Consider the following 17,839-nt stretch of genomic DNA (forward strand, 5'->3'; position numbering starts at 1 on the left):
GTGCAGGGGTGGAGAGTCCGCCTGCTGATGCAGGGGACGCAGGTTCGTGCCCCGGTCCGGGAAGATCCCACATGCCGCGGAGCGGCTGGGCCCGTGAGCCATGGCCGCTGAGCCTGCGCATCCGGAGCCTGTGCTCCCTCCACAGCAGTGAGAGGCCCGCGTACTGCAAAAAAACCCCAAAAACCAAAAACCAAATGCTTGTTAAGAGGGAGCCAACCACCATGCATGTCCCTGAGTTGGTGTGATAAAAAATAATAGCCAACATGCCTGGAGTTCTCACTGCATGCTGAACACTCACTATACTGACAGCTTAATGGGAATTTTCCAGTGGCCCTACGAGCTAAGTAATACCATCACCCCAATTTTACAGAAATTAGGCACAGAGATGACCAGAATCTTGCCCAGAGCCACATACTGGACTTGGCCAAGTTCTGTTTTGGAGAAAGCACTGGATTCCCTACCAACTGGACATGAGCCCAGTCTCCTCAGGGGTAACAGATTGGTTCTCTCCTGTTCCTCTCAGCTCCATGAGTTGAAAATTCAAAAGGTAAGAATAAAAGAAAAGAGATTGGCAAGAGACAGACCTGGGCACCCATGTCCGCTCTGTCATGGCCAGGCAGGATGCCCTTGTGCAATCTATTGTACTCCCTTTGCCTTATTTTCTTCATCTGTGAAATGTGACTATTAATTCAGCCTCACAGGAAAATCTAAGGATTTAATAAAATAATAAATGTACAAGTGACCCCATACAGGGCCTGGGTACAGTGGCTGCATCTCTCTTATTGCTATGATGCTGGCCATGAGATTTCAACTGGGGATACTAGTTATTATTTGAAAGCTACTGGGGTTTTGTCTCTTCTCCCTTTGCCCACCATTAAGGAAGTTCTCATGATTGGAGTCATAACCTAAAATATTCAGCGAGAGGGAGAAATAAGTGGACAAGAGACCTGGAGGGTCAGGTTCATTGCTCTTTCGATGGTTGCATCTCCTCTGGAGCACCTCCTCTTTAGTGAGAGGCAGCTCTTTTCGTGGGATAAGGATCTGCAAAGTTGTCACATGTAACCCACTAATCACAGGTCTCTCTCTGGATGACTCAGACTTTCTGCTGAAAGAGCCCGCTTGTGACGGCTGCCCTCGGGAAGGCTCCCTCCTCAATGAAAGGGTGAGTCCAAGGCCCTTGGCTCAAAAGACAACTGCACTGCATTAAATACCAGTTGCTCTCAAACTGCTTTCTAAATCCGGCCCCGAGCTTCTCCAGTTTCACGCAGGGACGCAGAAGTGCCCCAGCACACACTTAATATCACTGTGCTGTGGGTGACCCCAGGATGACCCCAGGGTGACCCCGAGTGACGTGTGGGCACCTCCATCCCCACCCCGGAGCCAGCACCGCAGCAGCTTCACCACGTGGAGGTCACAGCAGTGCCCTCAAGCAGATACTCTGGTCAGCTGAGGATTACAATTTTATTGGGAAATGATCATTTCAAAAAGAAAGTCCAAGTGGAAACAATTAAACTTTGGGAAAGTCAAACAAATGCAGTTAGCAAAGAAACCCCAGGCCGTGATTGGCTCTAGATGTAAAGTCTAGAGAAAACTCAGGCTGAAGTGAGTCTCCAGTTCAGAGGCAGCACCACAGAGGGAACAGAGCCACATGTTTTCATGGGTTGTTAACAAAGACTATGTCTCAGCAACAAGGTTTGTAGGTTGTATCAAGAAAGAGCTTTTTGGTCTGTGAAAATTAAGTGAGGTGATATCGTCATCGCTAAATTTCTCTAACCATTTAGGAAGGGAAAGTTGGATAATTATCTCAGAATGGGCTGCCAGGAGGTGGCCTTGATGTTGACACAGATGAGCACCTTCAAGGGCATTGCTTTCGTGGGGTTACAGTCAGCAAGGGACCCCAAAGAACTTGGATATGAGTAAAATGAGATGCTCTCTGGATAAACTGTGAAACGGAGGCATCGTGGCTCAGAGGGGTGCCTTAGGAGGTGGAATTGGTTCCCAGCCAAGGGGACTTATTCCACTGTAACAAAACCCAAAGGACGAAAGCACCTGAAGAAAGAATGGGTGGAGACAAATCTAGCCCAGACCTTTCCCAGACGTAGCATCGTTTTAGATCAAGATATATCAGCTCTCACCACCTAAAGGCCATGAACAAGTAGTTCCCAAACACCAGCCATCCTCTGAGGTGCTGGTTAAAAATACAGATTCCCAGGCTCTGTTCCCAGAGAGTCATTGCTCTTTGGCCATCTGAGTGCTCACCAAGCCCACCTGGGGGGTTCTGAGGCAGGTGGCTTGAGGGCCACACACTGAGAAATGAGATACGTAAATGGGATGGCAGGCTGGAGTCCAGGCTCCCCTGGCAACCGGCAGACAACTTGGCTTTCTGAGATGCTCACCCAGCAGGGAAGAACAGGCAGGTCTGATGAGTCTAGTGTCTCGCTCAATAGTTAGAGATTCTCATTATGAATAAATAACCTGGCTCTGACTTCAAGTTTGGGTCTCCTCCACTTGGTGAATCCACCCCGCGTATCTTGGATTATTTTCAAATGCTTTTTCCCCCAGTACTATCCATTTTGGCATAAAGTCCTCATGATAAAATATTGTGTGCTGGGCTTCCCTGATGGCACAGTGGTTGAGAGTCCACCTGCCAATGCAGGGGACATGGGTTCGTGCCCCGGTCTGGGAAGATCCCACATGCCGCGGAGCGGCTGGGCCCATGAGCCTCTCACAACAGTGAGAGGCCCGTGCACCGCAAAAAAAAAAAAAAAAAAAAATTGTGTGCCACGATGAACAACAAGGTCCTACTACTGATATATAGCACAGGGAATGATATTCAATATCCTGGGATAAACCATAATGGAAAAGAATTTTAAAAACAATGTATATATGTGTATTACTAGGTCACTTTGCTGTATAGCAGAAATTAACGTAAATTTAACGTTTTAATCAACTATTATTAATTTAACGTAAATCAACTATACTTCAATAAAATAAATAAATTAAAATTTAAAAAGAAAAACTAAAGAAAATTATGAACAACAACACTAAAAAAATTGTGTGCCAGGTGAATTAAATAATTAATTGTAAAAGGGAGAAAAATTAAAAAACAAAACAAAACACATGTGCATGTTCTTTGGTTAGGCACAGTCTCGGAAAACAAAATGTGAAACCTGGGGCAATAAAAGAATACGTTAGTCGGTTTGACTACATACATATTTAAAACTTTTACAGATAGAAGATACATGACTTAAAAAAATTTAAGTGACAGAATGGGAGAAAATGTTTGCTTTTTATGTAACATTCAACTTTAGCTAATTTAAAGTTTATCTAAAGCTTAAAGTTTAGATAATTTAATGAGTCTACAAATCAATTAAAAAAGAAAAAAACAGCAACTGGTCTCAAAGAAAAATTGACAAGAAGCGATATTTGCATACAATAATTGGGACATGCTGATAAAAAATTACTCATTGTTTATAGGAAATTCAAATTTAACTGGTAACCTGTATTTTTTTTTTAAGTCTGGCAACCCTGAAAGGACGTGAACTTCCAATTCATAGCGTAAGAAACACTAATGATCCACAATCTTTGAAAAGATGCTTCGTATCATCATGCAGATTATAGCAAACACGTGTCATCCTTTTTTGCTCATTAGATGGGAAAACATTAAGAAAGCAATGCCCCTTGTTGACAATGCTACAAGGACATATGCACTTAATACACCGTGTGTGGAAACGCAAGCCCGTAAAGATTTCTGGAAAACCTTGGCAGCCGTATACATAAAAACTAAAATTAAGGTTTAATATACTTGGTAAAGTGAGAAGGGTTCTGAATGGCTCTACTGCAAGTTCCCCCTGCAATCTGACCCCATGGTAAGGTCCCGCAGCCCAATTACCCTCCTTATCAAGGGACCAGGCACAGTACTCGTATATCCATGTGTACTGGGGATAACTTCCCTGACAGCCTGTGGAATTACTCAAAAGACTTTGATGGGCTTCCCTGGTGGTGCAGTGGTTAAGAATCCGCCTGCCAATGCAGGGGACATGGGTTTGAGCCCTGGTCTGGGAAGATTCCACATGCCGCGGAGCAACTAAGCTCGTGTGCCACAACTACTGAGCCTGCACTCTAGAGCCCGCAGGCTACAACTACTGAGCCCGCGAGCCAGAACTACTGAGCCCGTGCTCCACAACAAGAGAAGCCACCGCAATGAGAAGCCCGTGCACTGCAATGAAGAGTAGCCCCCGCTCACCGCAACTAGAGAAAGCCCGCGCGCAACAACAAAGACTCCTTGCAGCAAAAAAAAAAAAAAGACTCTGAAAAAGAATAGATACATATATATACATAACTGAATCATTTTGCTGTACATCTGAAACTAATACAACATTGTTAATCAACTATGTTCCAGTATAAAATAAACATTTACAAAAAAAGAGAGCAGGGGACCTCGTCTCATTCATCATCATTGCCACCCAAGCAGTTAGCACTGTGCCCAGAACACAATAGGTACCAAATGAAAGTTTGTTAAATAAAAACTAATAAGTCAATCACATCATCCCCTAGGAACCAGGAGGTACCCCATCCTTCTACTAGTTCCTCCCGCAGTCCCTGATAGCTCACTCGGTTCCCCAGCGCAGCACCCATGTGGGTCGGCATGGTGTGTGGTGGCCTCCTACCCCGGGCTGTGAGTATACGTGACGAACACACTTGTCATTAGTCTCATCTGTTTAGCATTGGTGTCACTCTATAACCTTCTGGTGGGAATCCCTCCTTCATCATTTGAATGAAGAGGAGGTGATTATAGCAGCATCTCTCAAATTTTTAAGTATACCTACTTTTAACCCAAAAATTTCACTTCCAAGAATATATCCTATAAAAAGACTCACAAGTACGAAAAGAGATGCCTGCAGACACAAGAATACTTATCGCAACACTGTTTTTTAAAGTGAAAACTTGACAACCACCTGAATATTCACCCATCAAGAACTGGTTAAATAAATCTTTATAAACGTAATCTATGAAATACTCTGCCACAGTGGAAAAGACCTAGAACGAAGTCCAAGATTTGTGACATCTAAGCAGTACACATGATTTAATGCCACCCACTTTATGTAGAATGATGTATCAATACATCTATATCTGCGTACGTATATGCATGTGTCCATGATAAAAATGGGGAGAGAAACGCAAACTGGATCCAAGGGGGAGGGAAGAGGGTCAGGCGGAGGCTTTTGTGTTTTATGCTGTATGATTCTGTACTATTTAAGTCTTTTACACTGAAAATGCATTCTAGTATTCCTTATGTGACGTGATATACATGTAAGAATAAGAAAAGTACATCAAAATTTATATAAAATCACATAGACTAACTCCTGGTGACGGTTTGCAGTAATGTAAGGAAACTGGGCAATGCGGCAGCCAATCAGGAATAGTTCAGCACCTCTAGCCAAAGTCATCTCTGGGCCTTAATGCTCTGCGCTGATCTGGCCTGTAAACGCTTCTCGGCCTCTCTCTGGAAGGACTCCTAAGCAAAGCTGCTCCGTCACATTCTCCGTGGGAGTCACGGAATTGAGACTGATACAGAAGCCAATGCATTTGTGCAAATCCTCCGTCATCTCTCTCCCTACCCCTACCTTTTATTTAACTTCATCATCTAAAACAGAGCTTAAAAAGAAAGCATATAAAGGGAAGGAGGGTGAGGTCCCGTGACTGAGAGAAAATAAGACACAAGTACTGCTTGTCCTAGTGCGAAAGCCCAGAAGGGCCTTAAACCCAGAAGAGCCTTAGACCCAGAAGAGCCTTTAGCCACAGTTTCTGCTTGCTCAGTGAAACATCGAATTCGCTAAAGAATCATACTTCCTCTCTCCTGCTTCTCCTTTAAAGAAGCCAGTGGATGGCAAGCAGTGTAGTGAGTAAGCGTGGCCACTGTGCAGATGCCAAGGGCGGTGGCCAGACCTGGGGCCACGCTGCCCTGGCCCATCTCTGTCCTGCTGAGGCCCAGGCCTGCCTGGCCTTCTCCACCCGCCAGGCCCCTTGCCTCCCTGGGGACGGCGGGGGGCCGCATCTCACCACGCTGATGCCGTCGTTGAGGAGCGCCTCCCCGAAGATCATCATGTACAGCTGCTGATTCACCCGCGCCTCTTCGAACACGGCCAGCACGGCCACGGGGTCCACGGCCGAGATCAGGCTCCCGAACAGCAGGTTATGAAGCAGGTTGACGTCGCTCAGGCCAAAGGCCTGGACCTGGCAGACGAGGTAGAGCGAGAGGCCAATGCCGAAGGCATTGATCAGGGCCCCCAGCCCTGCCCACCACAGGATGGATCCGATGTTCTCGAAGAAGGGCCGGGTGGGCATGAAGTACCCGCCCTCCAGGACGATGGGCGGGAGGAGGTACAGGAAGTAGATGCTCGAGTCCATGACCGGAGGTGACTTGTGGTCGGTGCCGAAGATGATGGCGCCCACCAGGGCCCCCACCAGGATGAGTAGGCAGCTCTCAGGCATGAGGCCCGGCAGCCGGTGGGAGAGGTGGAAGCCTGCGGAGAGCGGAGAACCACGTTTAGATGTCGGCAAATAACCCGGCTCTGGCCCCCGGGACGCCAGGGGAGGGGTGTGCGAGAGGCCTTTCGAAGCCACACAGGTGGCGGCCTCTCCGGGCCCAGCCTCAGCACCCATCTGCAGCAGGAGCTGCACGTGTGGCTGCGGCTTGGTGTGAGGAAGTGCTTTCCGTGCTCCGTGCAGGTGCCAGCATCTTCTCAGCCAGCCGTGCCCTCCTGTTTTCCCTATCCTGAGGGATCTGAGCGGTGGAACTCTTCTGCTCTCATGCAAAACCCACCTTTGAAGCTCCCGCAAGAGTCTATCACAGTGACGTAAACCCCAGCTTCTTCCAAACTTACCTCACCTCACTTCCTTCTCCACCACAAACAAATGAATACAAATGAAAAGTCTTTATTTTGTTTCCTTTATTTAACCAATGACATGGCCACCCAGTCAGCCACTTGAGAGGAAATCAAGTCGCATTCTTATGGGGACCCCGTCACCTTTGCCCCTTCGTGCAATTGGCAACCTATTTCATCAGTTATGTCTCCCACTAGCTGCCCCGGAAGTCCGTCTCCTTCTGTCCACTCCTGCAGCCACTGCCTTCACTGAGGACCGCCCCACTTCTCATCCTACTTACTGCGGTGTCTTCCTGATCTCCTCCCTCTCCCTCCCCCTCCCGGTCTATTCCACATCCTGCTGCCAGATGACTATTCTACACCACATTATCTGATTGTTCAATTCCCCACCTAAGACTCCACACAAAGCAACTCATGGAATTTAAACTGAGAATATTTGTTAAGCATCCCTGTGACAAGAACAACCCACTGTAAGTCCTGGGAGGGGGAGGGACCAAACATGTTTTCTACAATTCCAGCTACTGATGAAATTTTAGAAACGTTCTTAACAAATAAGAAGATAAAGCCAATATCATGTATAAGTATACAGAGAAGTGTATATTGAATATATCAACAAATATGACAAGAGATCCAGGCACAGCAGGCCACCTGGGGCTCTCCCCGAGTCCGTATCCCACACACCCTGCACTGTCTTTATGCATCCTACCTTATAGCCAAGCCTTTTCATCCTGGAGGCCTCCTTTCTTGTCTTGACGTATTATTATCGTTGCCTGCATTGTCCTTCTCTCCACCTTATTTTGGTCCTCTGCTCAATCCTTGAGGCTAAGCTTTTCCCAATCTCTTCCCAAGGGAATAATATGTCCTCCTTTGAATTATTGTAACATTCTATCTGTACCTGTTCAACAACGATCCCTTTCTACCATTTTTGGTCCATGACTTCTCTCCCCTACTAATCTCTAAACTCCTCCAACTCAGGCAGGATGGTACACATCCTTATATCTCCCCAAAGCGCTTAGCAAGATGTCTTGTCCATAACAGCATGTCTAATTGCTCAAAGAATCTTTCTTAAGTGTATAAATGAATGAATGAACAGGTCAGCTGTTCATCAGAGAAGCTCTTGCATGGGAAGGAGAAGTTGAACAGGTTTTGGAGAATGAGTGGGACTTACATAGTTGGACAACAGAGGGAAGGCATTTTAGGAGGGGAGAACTCCAGGAGAAAGAGGGGAGAGACAGGGATGGCCCAGCCAGATAGTTTTGACGTTCACCGAGGAGATTCATCTGGCCAGAGCAAATTTTAATTGGGAAGAGTACTGATTTTTAAAAACAAATTTTATTGGAGTATAGTTGCTTTACAATGCTGTGTTAGTTTCTGCTGTACAGCAAAGTGAATCAGTTATACGTATACATATATCCCCTCATTTTTGGATTTCCTTCCCATGTAGGTCACCACAGAGCATTGAGTAGAGCTCCCTGCACTATACAGTAGGTTCTCATTAGTTATCTATTTTATACATAATAACAATAGTGTATATATATCAATCCCAATCTCCCAATTCCTCCCAACCCCCCTTCCCCCTTGGTATCCGTACATTTTTTCTCTATGTCTGTGTCTCTATTTCTGTTTTGTAAATAAGATCATCTATACCATTTTTTTCAGATTCCACATATATGCATTAATATATGATATTTGTTTTTCTCTTTCTGACTTACTTCACTCTGTATGACAGACTCTAGGTCCATCCATGTCTCTACAAATGACTCGATTTCATTCCTTTTCATGGCTGAGTAATATTCCATTGCATATATGTACCACATCTTCTTTATCCATTCCTCTGTTGATGGACATTTAGGTTGTTTCCATATCCTGGCTATTGGAAGTGTACTAATTTTGACCAAAAAATGGAGGGCCTGAAATTCAAGGCTAAGGACGTAGGCTCCCTCCCATAGGTGTTGGGGCCATGGAATGTCTCCTTAGGAAGTTTTAGGTTCAGCCATCCAAAAACACGTGGGTTTCTCTCACCACAGCTTTGAACTGCTCCATCCACCATCAGCAGGCAGGTTAATACAATGGAGTATCAAGAGACATTATTCCAAACCACAGAGCCCGCTGGCTTCAAGATCAGCTTAAGGCCTCCTTCTAAAGTCCTGCTCTGTCCATTTCCTAATAACAGCTTCCTTCTTCTCCTCTCTCCTCCTCCTTCTTCAGTTAGTGCTCATTTTAACCACACTTAACTTTTTAAATATGTAAAGTAGGCGGAAGAGCCCATAGTGTAATCTTCTCAGGCCCTGTGTCTCCCGAGTCTGGTCCTGCTTCCAGGGATCTAGTTTCCTGAAATGGATCCAATGTCACCTGCCTGAAGCCAGGTTGCATCTACACAGTGATAGCAGGAAGAGGGTTTAACCTGTAAGCAGGGCCCTTTAAGGGAAATGCTATGTGAATTTCACATTTCAAAATTCTTCTCCCCTTCCATAATGGACAATAGAGTCAGTCACTTTGAGGTTTTAGTTCCCTGGCCTGAAACTTAAAAGGCCGCGAATGACTAAGTCCAGCCTGAAAGTCAAAGATGGCCCTATCTGAGCACCTGTTAGGCAGCGCTAGATTCACCCATCTTCCCCCTTGAGGCTGGGGACCACAATCATTCCTACCCCTTGCCTGGGTGCTCAATAAATGTGTCTTGATAGAATGACGGAATAAAAGAACACTAGCGATTATTCATTTTATTTTGATTCAAGATTTATAATATAGAATCTAAAAAAGCGATACGGTTTCCTTAAGTGTTCAAGTTTTATGTCATTATTATTATTTTTTTTGCCCTAGGTGAACAAGCTACCATATAGAAAGCTACAAGACCAGCACTTGCATCACAGTATATATTCGGTAAATTTGACCTTCTTCTCATGTACAATATAAAAATGATCTGAATCCTTAAAGGCCAGTAAATATGAAACTGTGCTCGAATAAGCACGATCCAACTGATAACCTACTTCAGTTATTTTCTTTTTCTAAAGTATGCTGAGTTGCAACCACACGAACATCAAGAACGTTTACACAGCAATTCCATGAACAATAGGGTCCTTACAGGACTCTGAACTTGTAGATGTAGTCTGGGCACACCCAACACCTCTGAAGGACAACCCGTGTCTTATGCTAACATAAAACATATACTTAGCGCCTTGAGATGTTCACTGATATAGAATAGAAGCCTCTTTTCCATTAGAAAATTCTTATTTGTACCAAAAAGAGATCTCAGCAATAATTTCACAGATGAACGAACTGAGACGAAGAAAGACAGAGCTAGTCAGTGGAATCAGCTAGTTTCCTGATTCCAGACCAACTTCACCCATTACTGTGAAAAGGAAGGGAGTGGGTGGGGTCAGAATCTCTGGCCTTTTGACAAAGGAAAACTCAAGATCACATAAGACCAACTTGAACGTACTCAGTGTCCACGTGGTTGCATGACAGGTGTTAGACCCCTAGCTCTGAACTGAGAATACCATCTCTTACTTGAGCCCTTCTCAGAAATAATGTGCAACCCTCTGTGTCATTTAGTCATTTGATAAACTGCACAAGAGTTCTTCAAACTAAGAATTTCATTCTATCTTTACATCTTATGAGCTCAAAATGGACAGCAGTTATGACGGGCACCTAGTGAATATGCCAGCACCCCCCAACATCCACGGGCAGGGAGTTAGATGAAAAGACAGAGCCCAGTATCCTGATGTCAAGGAGTTAACTGCCCGATTTCATGGCTCACCCCATATGTCACAGCTGTTCCAGAGGAAACATATGAACAAGCTCTAACATGATTCATAGGGTCTATTTCAATGAGGCAATCTTATCTACTCAAATAACAAAGTTCATAACTAAAGCGAAGGACACATTATTCTTGACAATTAAGATATTCGTATTCGTTTCCCACTCTGAAATAAGCTGTTTCTAAGGAGACAAGGGGGGTGAACTTGGAAATTAAATGGTCACAGAGTGGAAACCATCACTTTGGTTTGGGCACAAAGAACCCTGGTTCGAATTTCATCTATTAACTTGAATCCACTTTATGTCACAGAGGAAACCAGGGGTGCTTCACTGGTTCCATTCGACTCAGGTGTAAACAAAGATTTTGCTGACAGATACCATCTCTATCCCACCACATCCCATCCCTGAGTGATACGCGTTGCTTCTGGTTGCCTTGTTTCTTGCTTTCTGTCAATTTTCAAGGAGCACATGCCACTTTTAAAGAATAAACAATGCGCGTCGTTGATGAAGCCCATGGTTCCATGGCCAAGAATGAAAGAAGCACATTTTACAGAAGAATCATTCTATGGTTCCAGAAATTTCCAACGGGCGTCATTCCAAGCTCAACATATTTTACTCTGTATTTCTTAAAGCACAGAACTCGAGATTTTTCGATGCCCAATAATGTCACATGGTTGTTACCCTGAAAGGAGAGGAAATCAAAAGAACCGAGAGCGCAAATGTAGGTTCTTAAATTTCAAAACACAACCTGAGGTATTAAATGGCTTGACAAAAATCAGTTACGACTTTCCCTTGACTCAGGAATAGAATTTTTTATGTAACAGCAGCAAGAGTTAAAATCCACTTAATTCTCCATCACCAAGGCATTTTCACACACCTTATCTCACGTGGAAAACAACTCCCAAAACCAGGTAGATGTTTGGGGCCTTACCTATTTTTGCAAGGGATGCTAGGAGGATCCAGAGGGTGACCTCGTAAGGAATTTGCACATAGTCGTAATCCAGTGCGAAAACAGATACCGTCTCAGCTGGCTCAGAGCCGGCAGCAGCAAACCGAACATCAGGCTCATGCTGGGGAGAGGCATTTGTGGATTCATTCAAATCAGAAGATGCTCCACCACACTTGAGGGCCACCAGGAAGAACAACCAACTCCAAGGACCGAAAGGCACAAGCATCTGCAAACCCATGCTGCGGGCTTCTCTCACTGTGGGTGCCTTCGTGCGCTGCACTTCTGAAGTGAGGAGGGTTTCCAGAGAGCGGCAGCATCTACCTGGGTCACAGGTGAAACACGCACAGTCCGTGGGTCATTCCGGGAAGAGTCCGAGCACGTCATTGAGTTCTGAGTATAGATATTTTCAAAATCGCCTTTAAAGTATCTGTGTTCAGGCAACTCAGCCTCTGGCCCAAATGCATCTAGTCATTCAATAGACTTGAGAAAGCCCAGGGAACTACCTGTGCGATCTTCATCCGATCGTGATTTGAAGAGCAATCTATGAAGCAAAAATACTTCTTCATTCAAAGCTGTTTCCTCACCTCATTGCACACTGGTTTCGCTTTGTGAGTGAAAATTAAAAAGGGCACCACGGTGCTCATTCCAGATGTCACTAGAGCCCTTCTAACCAGGAAGAGAATTCTTCCCTCTTTTCCAGATCCTAGAAAAGGAGCTACCTGTTCTGCACCCCGTCCTTATCTCCTCCCCCTGCTACCTCACTTGTTTTGAATGGCCGAGGCTGCAGGTAGCTCTTGAAAAACACTTAATTATTTGCTTAGATATGACTTTTGTAATGAAATGCTTTCCCTGAGTTCTCTGGCGGGGGTTACACTGCTGACACCTAGTGGGCGGCCACAATACTACACCTTGACCGGTTCAAGGATGAATGACGGCGTAATTCTCATCCAAACCAGGGCACTTCTGAAAGTACAGGAGACCTATTAATAATCATACCAGACCACAGCTGGAAACCAGAACAGTGCTGGAAAACTGTGGCATGTGGTCACTGTAAAAGAGGAAGGAGGGGCTTCTCTGGTGGCGCAGTGGTTGAGAGTCCGCCTGCCGATGCAGGGGACACGGGTTCGTGCCCAGGTCTGGGAAGATCCCACATGCCGCGGAGCGACTAGGCCCGTGAGCCATGGCCGCTGAGCCTGCGCGTCCGGAGCCTGTGCTCCGCAACGGGAGAGGCCACAGCGGTGAGAGGCCCGCGTACCGCAAAACAAAAAAAAAAAAAGAGGAAGGAGGAGGCGGCAGCATAGAATATGTCTGGACAGTAATTCAAAACACGAAGCTCTAGCGCTCCATAAACTTTACACAGTATTAAAAAAAAGAACAAGCAGAGGAACAAGCTCCATGAAATACCTCTAAAAACCAGTTTTGAAAAATTCTGTGGCACATCCAAACTTTTCATTTTAAAGAATCGTGTTATTACGGCCTATTTGTTCAAAAGAAGCAGAATAACAGACTGTTTGTGGAAGAATTTTGAGATGCATGCCATGAATCTATTCCTACTTCCTCTACATCTGGCCGATGACTGTAGCCAAGTCACTTACCTTTCAAAGCGTCCTTGTCTAAAAAGAGGGAACGGAATAATATCTATCTCATCGAGTGGCTAGGATCATTCAATGAGATAAAGCAAGTAAAGTATCTGGCATGTAACTGATGCTTAATAAATGTTAGTTTCTGTTATTAATCACATCTGTTATTCTATCTGAGGATAAGAATTCTGTTGCAATGATGAACAATGCTCAACAGAGAATGAGAATTATTATTCATAATCCATAGACTATCTCAACACCTATTCCATATCAAACTGCAGGGTGATTTGCATCTTTTTTCTTCATTCATATTAGTGCATGTAGACGGTTCCCACTTCAGCCCCACACTCAGCGAAGATCACTGGAAAATTGAGGTGGAAAATGTTGAGGAAAGCTAGCTTCTAGACGTAACTTCTTAGTAAGGCAATAGAATTAAAAGCTCACATTTGGATTTTTTTTTCTTCTCTTTCCTTCACAGTTTGCCTCTGAAATTGACCAGATCCAGTCACTAAAACGAGACTATCAGGTGAACCACAGATGATGACTACACTGGGTCAATTTTTTTTTTCAGAAAAAGTTACATGAATAGCCTTGTGATGGACAACTTCTTTGTAATAGATATTTTATCTTTTTATTTGAATTTTATTTTATGTTTCTTCTAAAAAGAAATGAGCGAGAGAGAGCGTTTCCCATGGTGCTCTGTGGAAAGACCAAAAGTAAGCACCACGAAGCCTCTGTCCTCAGGCATTAATTACCTGACTGACTTTGAGAAAGTCACTTTACCTGTTTAAGCCTCAATTTTGTCGTCTCTACAATGAAGATGCTATACCAGGTATCCTTTTCCTGCTCTAAATTTCTGAATCTTTGTGAATACACGACAACATGTTTTCATCAATTGATAGCTGATGGTGTCAGATAAGTGATGCCACTATAGGGAGGGTAATAGAAGAAAAACTAGAATTCTGTGGCGTCCTGCTATCTTCTTCCAGGGCGAGGTTTTCTCGTCAACCTGGTCAACTCTTGGTATCACTTCCACCCATGCAGCAGTACTTTCACACAGCTGCCTGAATGTTCTTTCTAAAGTGCCTTCTTCATCCGGGTTCCCTACAAAACAGTGTACGACAAAGATTACATGAATTCTGTAAACCAAAGGCAGCAAGAGTAAGAGAAAAAGGGAAGCAAGGGAAAAGCACTTTCAGAATGACAGCATGAGAGCCCTGGATGCTCTCCCTCGTGGGAAAACCATCACTGGTGAGAACTGTTAAAAATTAAAAAAAAAAAAAAAAAACAACCAAAAACAACCATTCAGTCTCTGGAAATGGTACTGAGAACATACAGCAATTGAAGACAATCTTCTAAATATTGGTAAAACCTGCAAGAGTCTGTGTCCTGGACTGTTTCCCTCTCCTACTTCCCAGTTCAGTGTGAGGAAAACTCTACTCTGGGTGGGCACAGCCGAGAGGATGGGGCTCCCTTGTAACCCCAGCTCCCTGTCCGGGGCTACAGTTTCTACCCAGAAAATCAGGCTGTCAGTATTTGTCACCAACGCCCCTTCCTCGCCCCAAGAAATGTGCTGCACAAGCTCTACTGCAGGCAAGTACGGCTGAGAGATCGCCTCCTCTAGAAGCCCCTACTCACAGGCTTGCAATTCTACCCCAGGCATGGCAGGCCAAGAATAACGGGCCCCAAACCCTCTCACCCTGTCTTGCTCATAGGGCTGAGTTTCTGTGCAAAGGGAGACAAGCCGAGAAGAGTTGGAGCTACTGCCCCTGTTCAGCACCCGATTCATAAAGCAGGAGTGTCTCTCTAAGAGAAGCAGGTTGCTGTTCCTGTATCCCTTTTCAGAGCAGTGGAATGGAGGTTCTGTTAAAGTGGGAGGCAGCCCCTAGAACAGAGAACTCCGTAAGTACCACTAAGGGAACTTGCTTTATTTGGAACAGAGTGTAGGGAAGTTCAAGCCTAAGGGCACTGTCAAAAACAATGGACGTTTAGGTAGTGAGCAAGTAGGAAGAGCTGGTTGCTCCATGGTATCTATACACAAAAGGGTAGACCAGTGAAGAGCCATTGTGGGGTCAGAGAAGTGTCAAAGACTGGCCTCAAAGTTTACTCCTGTGAAAATTACCCTGCACTTTAACTGAATCAGACTGTGGAGCAATTTCTGACCCAAGGCATGTAGAGAACAGTAGATCATTCAGCTAGCAATTACTGGGTGTGGAGTGATATCAACAGACACAGCAGACCAGATAGAAGCTTCACTGGGAGATCAGTGAGAGTAAAAGAGAACCCCGGTTTCACTGTCATCCTGGGTGAGAGAGGAAGAGGTCAAGGGGATTATGAGAATGGCCAAGGCTCTACCGACTGAGGGCAGCATTAGTGTCTGCGTAGAGAAATAGACTTTACTGAAATAGTTCATCCAAGTTGCTAAACAAATAAATGAGCAGATAATCAAACAACAACAAAACCTGGAGGTAGGGGAGGGGGAGAATCAGTATCAAGAATTACTACAAAGTTATTTAAAATGTCCAGTTGTTAACAACAATAATAAAAATGATACTCTATGCTGTCTACAGAAGATAGAGTTTTAGATTCAAAGATACAAGTAGATTGACTGTAAAAGGGTTAAAAATGGTACACCATGCAAGCAGTTGGTAAGAGAGCCAGAGTGGCTATACAAATACCAGACAAAATAAACGTGAAAAAATGTTACTAGAGATAAAGAGGGACATTTTATAAAAATAAAAAGGTCAGTTCATCAAGAGGATATAGCAATTATAAACCTAACCTGTATCAAGTGGGATTAATCCCAGGAATGCAAGCTGTTTTAACATACAAATGTCATTTAATATAATACATCATCTCAATAAAGGACAAAGCCACATGGCCATCTCAATAGACTAGGCAAAGGCATTTGACAAAATCTAACACTGATTTTAAGAATACTCAACAAACTATGAATAAAAGGGAACTTCTTCAATATGATAAAGGGCATCTATAAAAAATCTGCAGCCAACATCATTCTTAATAATGAAGACTAAATGAATTCCTCATAAGATCAGAAACCAGATAAGAATGTCCAATCTTGTCACTTCTGTTCAACATTCTAGTAGAGGTTCTAGCCAGGGCAATGGACAAATGAAGGATGTCAAAGTGGGAAGGGGAAAAGTAAAACTATCTTTATTTACATATGACATGACCTCTTATATAGAAAATCCTAAATAATTGACTAAAATACTGTTAGATCTAATATAGAAGTTTAGCAAATTTGCAAGATATGACACATACCAAAGTAAATTGTATTTTACAGTAAAATGAACACAACGAAATAAAATTGAAAAGGCAATGCCATTTACAATAACATCAAAAACTAAAATTATTAAGAATACTCTCAATAAAAGAGATGTAAAACTTGTATTCGGAAAAACAAAGTGTTGGAAGCAGTCAAAGAAGATTTAAATGTAGAAGTCTTCTTATCTGTGGAAGATACATTCCAAGACCTGCGCTGGATCCTGAAACAGCCGATGGTACCTAACCCTATAGATACTGCGTTTTTATCCTTACATACCTATTTATGATAAAGTTAAATTATAAATTAGGCACAGTAAGAGATTAACAACAATAACTAATAATAAAATAGAACAATTATAACAATATAATATAATAAAAGTTATGTGAATGTGGTCTCTCTCAAAATATCTTATTGTACAATTTAATGCCTTTTTCCCTCTTAACTAAGCACTTTTGCAGTTTGAGGTGTGACAGCAAAAGTAGGACACATTTCTTTTTCCTTCTTCATAATTTCACAGATAGAAGATTCATTTTTACTGTAGGTCTTAGCCACTTCAGTATATGATTTTTTTTCCCTTTCTTATTAAGTTGAGAACTTTCACCTTTTCACTTAAAGGAAGAACTTTATGGCTTCTCTTTAGCATATCTGAATTGCCAGCATCATTATTCTTGCGCTTTGGAGTCACTGTTAAGCAAAATAAGGGTCACCTGAGCACAATCACTGTATGCAATACCAGGACGATCAATCCGATAACCTAGACAAGGCTACTTAGTGACCAACAGCAGGATATATATACTGGAAGAAAGGATGATTCACTTCCTGAGCTGGATGGAGCAGGACACAACTCAAGATTTCTTCACACTGCTTACAACGGTGCTCCATTTAGAACGTATGAATTGTTTATTTCTGGAATTTTCCACTTAATAGTTTTGGACCAAGGTTGACCAAGGGTAACAAAAACCACAGAAAGGAAAACCACAGATAAGGAGGGAAAGACCGCCTTGTTCATGGGTCAAAAGACAATATTGTTAACATGGCAATACTCCCCCAAATGATCTACAGATTCAACACAATCTCTATCAAAATCCTAGGTGTCTTTTTTCTATTTTAGAAATTGACAAACTGGTCCTGAAATTCATATGGAATGTGCCTATAAGAGCCAAAAAAATATTGAAACAAGAAAACAAAGTTGGAAGATTCATACTTCCCAATTCAAAAACTTGCTGCAAAGCTACAGTAATTAGAATAATGTGGCACTTTCATCAGAAAGTACATATAGATAAATAGAACAGAATTGAGAAAGCAGAAATAAACCCTCATATTTATGGTCAATTGATTTCTGACAAGTGTTCTAAGACAATTAATTTGATAGGTAAAAAAA

The 17,839-nt window shown here is 43.4% G+C and overlaps 1 protein-coding gene across 1 annotated transcript in view; it reads right to left on the reverse strand.

Annotated features, from left to right (window-relative positions):
- The window catches only part of SLC9A4 (solute carrier family 9 member A4), a 58,770-nt gene extending 46,940 nt beyond the window's left edge, over positions 1-11,830 (reverse strand). The window contains exons 1-2 of the mRNA XM_019931023.3: positions 11,575-11,830; positions 6,064-6,527 (exon numbers count right to left, since the gene is read on the reverse strand). Coding sequence (XP_019786582.2) covers positions 6,064-6,527; positions 11,575-11,830 — 720 coding nt within the window. The remainder of the gene's footprint in view (positions 1-6,063; positions 6,528-11,574) is intronic.
- Between the last annotated feature and the right edge of the window lie 6,009 nt (positions 11,831-17,839).

This window comes from Tursiops truncatus, chromosome 14, assembly GCF_011762595.2.
Source record: "Tursiops truncatus isolate mTurTru1 chromosome 14, mTurTru1.mat.Y, whole genome shotgun sequence".
Classification (NCBI taxonomy): Eukaryota; Metazoa; Chordata; class Mammalia; order Artiodactyla; family Delphinidae; genus Tursiops; species Tursiops truncatus.